At 32.7% G+C, this 5,791-nt stretch overlaps 1 protein-coding gene across 2 annotated transcripts in view; it reads right to left on the minus strand.

Annotated features, from left to right (window-relative positions):
* The window catches only part of si:dkey-174m14.3 (uncharacterized protein LOC563117 homolog), a 37,693-nt gene that overhangs the window by 18,060 nt on the left and 13,842 nt on the right, over window positions 1-5,791 (minus strand). For both annotated transcript variants that reach the window (XM_024291206.2, XM_024291205.2), the window contains exon 2: window positions 3,914-4,097. In XM_024291206.2, the coding sequence (XP_024146974.1) occupies window positions 3,914-4,011 (98 nt within the window). In that variant the 5' untranslated portion in view covers window positions 4,012-4,097. The remainder of the gene's footprint in view (window positions 1-3,913; window positions 4,098-5,791) is intronic.

The raw sequence follows: 5,791 nt of genomic DNA on the forward strand, positions 1-5,791 counted from the left end.
GGGCCAATATTATTTGAAACTCGCCCCCTCAAAAAAACAATACATAAAATATTGTTCTTTTGCCCAAAAAATTTAAAATGGCAAAAAAACGTAATGATTTTCAGCTTAATTGTTTTTAGGTTTCAAAATTCAAAATTTTAATTTCAAAACTTTTTCAATTTTCATTTTTTTTATTTTTTTTTATTTTCAACTTTTCGGTTTCAAATCTAATATTTCAGCACCAGGACTGAAGTTACCGCCCTGATCGATTTTGATTGGTCCTTTTTGTTAGCCCCGCCCCAACATACCACAGCAGGGCCAAAAGTTTTGAAACTTTCTGATTCAAAAAGAAAAAAAAAGAAAAAAATAGTTAAAAGGAAAAATAAAAGATTCTAAAACAGAACAAAAAGTTTTGAAATTAAAATTTTGAGTTTCGAAATTTAAAAAACTGAACATTGGAAGCTGAAAATAATTACGTTTATTTACAATAGCGAAGAGTTTCAAACATTTTACTTTTTTTTTTTTGCCAAACACCGTTTTTTTATTTGGGTTTCAGATCATTTTGGCCCCAATATAGCTCCATACCACTGTGTTGGGGCGGGACCAATATAAAGGACCAATCAAAACCGATCGGGGTCGAAACTTTAGTTCTGGTGCTAAATTTTTTTAGATTCAAAATAGAAAAAAAGAGTTGAAACTGAAAAAAAAGTTTTGAAATTGAAATTTCTAATTTTGAAACCTTTGAACATTAAAAGCTGGAAATAATTAGTTTTTTTTTTTTTTTTTTAGAAAACCAAAATGTTTTTTTTTACATTTTACATTTTTTTTGAACAAACACCAATTTTTCTTTTGTTCTTTTGTTTTTTGGGGGGTTTCAAATGATATTGGCCCCAATTTAGCTCCATAGATTTTGACACTTGTCTACTAAAAAGCAGAGAAGTCAGAATAAAATCCAATATCTGCATGGATATATAGCTTTTCAAGTAATTAGACCTCTAAGATCTTTTTCCGTATTAAAAACTCGGACAGAAAACCCGCCCCTACCAGCTGTGGTTCCACAGAATAAAAGGAGGCTGTAACCCGTGAGCTAATGAACTTTAATACATCACATGAAAAGATCCTAAAGGTTTACAAAACATTTTCAACGTGTTATTTAGCAAGAAAGCACAATGATGTCTATTTTTAGAGGGCGTGCATTACCTGAGCCTGGGTCTAATAAAATGGCAAGTGCGAGTGGCAAAAGAGGAAACGTCTGTTGCTGTGATGGATTTGAATGAGCATGGCTTGGCTTAATGGGGCTCGTATTGACGGACAGATGGAGGAAGGAAAGTAATGACTCTATCTGCGGCGAGATAACAGCACAAAATGGATGAAGATGTGGTCAGGAGGCTCCTTTCATTTGCTCTATTTGTCTCTTTTCTTTCTCTTAACAGGATCATGAGGCTGCATGAGGCCAGATTAAAAAAAAAAAATAGAAAAGTTGGTCAGGTTTTACTTTTCTTCCACAAAAAGGCAGCGTTTCATTAGCAGGCAGGATCATTTTCACAGATGAAGTGGACCATGTCGTGTTTTAATATATGCATTTCTCTGCCCTTTAGTCTGAATTCTGTGCTGCATATTCATGAATCCATTCGGTTTGGCTGAACCTGTCTTTAAAATAAAATAAATGAGGTCATAGACTGATCTTTTAAAATAATAGTACGCTCTGTGGGCTTAGAGGTAGGAACATTTTTATAAAGGTAACCTTATGATGCATAATTGAATACAAAACATAATAAATTGAATGCTGGATTCTTCTTTTTTGCTCAAATAAGTATTATCTAAATGCAACTTTGCAAAATTACAAAGTTCCATTAACTGAAATTGATCCAAAGATCTAGGATTTTGATGAATAGTCGAATAAGAAAAATAATATTGAATTCTATAAAGATATAACCCGTTAAGTTTACCTAAGATTTAAGGTTGAAACAATTATTTTAAAGTCATTTGAATGCAGCACAGCTATGATTAACAGGATACTTTGATAGAAAATAGGATATTTGCAGCTTTTTAAAAAATTTTATCCCAATGAAAATGTATTGATTCATCTGTGAATTTTGTAAAATTAGATTTTAGTTTTCCAGTATCACTTTCATATGTTTAATTAAGATCCACTCCACGTTTTGGTGTTTTTAGCATCTTCTTATAATGGACGACATTTTTCTTTTTTCTTTTTTGGGGGGAAAATTAAGCTCCAAATTGCATTCCTGAGTATTTCTTTATCCAAATTGCTGTAAATCAGGAGCAGACGAGAAAATGCAAATTAATTAAGCAATTGGGCGTGCTACAAGCTACCTGTTTAGCTCTGGATTGGTGTTGGGAAGGGGGCGGGGTTCCTCCAGGGAAATTTCTAATGGTGCTCTGCAGAAATTATGTCTTAGAAAATGACACGCTGTATTTTATTACTTTTATTATTATTATTTTGGTTAAAAATGGCAACATTTTAATTAAAAAAGAACTGGGAATGCTTCTAAAATAGATAAAAATGATGCTAAAATGACTGAACTTGTTGTTAAAGTTTACATGAGATTTAGGGTTAAAACGATTATTTTAAAGCCTTTAAAATATAATTTTTGCAGCTTTCTTTTCTGAATAAAAATTTAGAAAAATATATGAATTTTGCAAAGTTTGATTCTAATTTTCAAGTTCTACTTTTTTATTCTGTTAAATTGATGATGGAGGACATTTTTCTTTCTTTTTTTTATTTTTTTTAAAGAAATTAAGCTCTAAATTGCATTTCTGAATATTTCTTCACTGTAAATCAGGAATCAAAAATGTGATTTAAAACGGAGCTTATTTGTTATGCTGCTACATAACGTGCTACAAGCTACCTGCTTCGCTCTGTAACAGTGTGGGAAAGGGGGCGGGGTTGCTCAAGGCAAATTTCTAAAGCTGTTCTGCAGAAACGACATCTTAGAAAACAACACGTTTTATTTATTTGTTTGTTCTGTTAAAAGACAACCTCTAAAATAGATCAAAACGACTCTGAAAATGATGGAACTTGTCAATAAAGTTAATTTAAAAGCAAGAATTTAAGGTTAAAAAATAAACTAAACTAATTTTTAGTGTTTTGCATGAAGTACAAACTTACAAAAAGTGAAAAATTAATAATTTAAGAAAAAATCGCTGTAATTTGTTACATTTAGACATATTAATTTTTCTTAAATTAACATTTGAGTTGATTTTTATGCAACTCAAAAATTAAATTAATTGATCAGAATAGTCATTATGTTTATAATTAACATAATGACATTTTTTTTTAATTGAATTTTTGCAGTTTTTATTTTTTAATTTCAATAAAAATGTAGGAAAACTATCTGAATGTTTTAAAATTAGATCTTACTTTTTAAGTTTGATTTTTCGCCTTTTAATTTAAGTTTTTTTGAATCTGAGAAGCAATAAAAAAGCGATGTTAAACTTCTCACCCAGTAGCACTACATGTAAAACATGAGAGAGAGGCAAACTTTAGAGCATTTTTGTGTTTGTATAAAAGCTGCTGCAGTGAAAACTATCTGCCCACAAAGTGTTTCAGCGAATATCTCCACAGACCGCCTGACACTTGATTTCTGCATTACCCGGCACTGCCCCGCCGCCTCTCTTCATTTTGATTGGCAGGCGTTTGTTGTTCGCTACTGCATGACTTTACGTGAAGTAGCTCCAGGGAGGGAAAAAAAAAAAAAAAAAAAAGTCTCCCATTAGTGACCTCCGGTGAGAGCAGGAGCTGAGTAGGATGTAATGAGTGTTTTGATTCTGGTGAGATGAGATGACGAGGCAGCGTGACTTCTGGGCCCAGAGAGGCTGCCGTACCTCTGCTGGATGACCAGAGGAGACTCCTCGTGGGAGGACGAACAGGTAGATGGATGAGTACAGGATCATGCAAGAGTTTCATTCTTACCTCTTTTTGGGGTGTTTGCCGCCATTTCGGGGGACTTTTAAGGCAGTTTTGCCAATGTAAATCTTTTTCATGGTGTGTCTGTGTTCCTTCCCTCTCATGTGTTTATAGAGCTCGACCACAGGAAGTATGTTGTACCGGTTAAATGTGGCCTGCAGATTTACTTAGTGCTCTATCTGTGTTGACCCTGCCAAACAAAGCAAAAACAGAGGTTGGCAGCTATTAAAAACTCCTCTTAAGAAGGGATTCTGACTGAAGGACAAAATGTTGCCAACATTTTTTTTTTTTTTGCAATTATAATGATTTTAGAGAACACAATTTTCCCAACAAACAGCAATGAACTCGTCATCCTTTTAATAGATCCTTTCAAAACTTAAAAGAATATAATCCATCTATTTTTATTTTTAAGCTTTTTAAATAATTTTCTTTGCAGCAATAAACATTTTGGATACAGATTTTGGACTGTTGTGAAAAAAGAGCCAAAATTTAGATGAAATCCTAAACACTAATATGATCACGTGACTAAATATGCAAAAAATGGGAATTTTTAACATTTTTAAATAAAACTTAAGTATAAATTGGTCTAGAAGTGGTTCCCAGCTGAAGGGTAGTTGGTATAAAAATCTCAACTTACATTTTTTACTTTTTATTTTTATTTGATTCGAAAGGAAGTTTTATTTTGAAAAACCACCACATCGGACTCATTCTTGACGCACGTCAAGTCGCTACTTTCTTAGAGCATCTGCTAAATTGAAGCTAGAAAAGTAAAAAAAAAAAAAAATTGGAAAAGCAATTTAGGAAACAGACGAAGAAGCCCTTCAAAATAAAAGGGAATTGCAATTACAAAAAAATTAGGATTCTTTATTCCAAATAAGGATGATATCATTGCATAAAATTCAGCAACAGTTTTTTCTACTGTGATGAGGTTTCTGCTAATAAAGTTGTTAAAACTTTTGTTTCATGTTTATTATTATATTTAGAAAATTATAGACTGCATTGTGTTTTAATACGACACACCTAAAAAGAGAGATTTTTTTAAATTCAAAAGTAAATAAAACTTAAGTATAATTTTTTCTAGTAGCGGTTCTCACCTGCGGGATAGGTGGTATAAAAATGCCAACCTACATTTTTTACATTTAATTTTTATTTGTTTCTAGAGGAAGTTTTATTTTGAAAAACCACCACATCGGACTCATGCTTGACGCACGTCAAGTCGCTACTTGCGCCGGCTAAATTGAAGCTAGCAAAGTAAACAAAAAATGTGGAAAATTTCCTTTGGCAAAAATTGGCAATTAGGCCCGGGGGCCGAATCCGGCTCCATGGCCAAGTATATCCAGTCCGCAGATCCTTTTGTGTAATGATTATGAGCACCGGATGTTATCTTGCTAACATATTGAATAAACTCTACAATTATGAGGCGGAGAGATCAGTTAGAATAAATTCTAACATAACAGGATAAAACAACTAAGTTCAAAACAGAGAAAAATAGCAAGACAACAACATTGACAAAACTCACATTTAAAACCTGATCTGCCCAGGTAGGCAAAGGGAAGGATATCCCACAATTCCTTGCGCTGCCAGATCTGACAGCTGGTCCAATGTGTCTGCAACCGTCACTAAAACTAACTCCAAATCCCATCATGCATTGCACCGGCTGCCTTGCAGAACACAGTGTTGCCAGAATTGTCGATTTCCTTTATAATATGCAACTTTGACAGGATATATTTTATATAGAGAAAATCTTTTGAGATATTTATACTTTTATTTTTCATATAAAATGACATATACAGGTAAAAAAAAAATTCTTTCAACATTTATTTTATTTTTAACTTGTGTGATTTTGACAGAATATATTTTTATGGAGAGTAAAATATAGTAAGT

Source organism: Oryzias melastigma, linkage group LG24, assembly GCF_002922805.2.
Source record: "Oryzias melastigma strain HK-1 linkage group LG24, ASM292280v2, whole genome shotgun sequence".
NCBI lineage: Eukaryota > Metazoa > Chordata > Actinopteri > Beloniformes > Adrianichthyidae > Oryzias > Oryzias melastigma.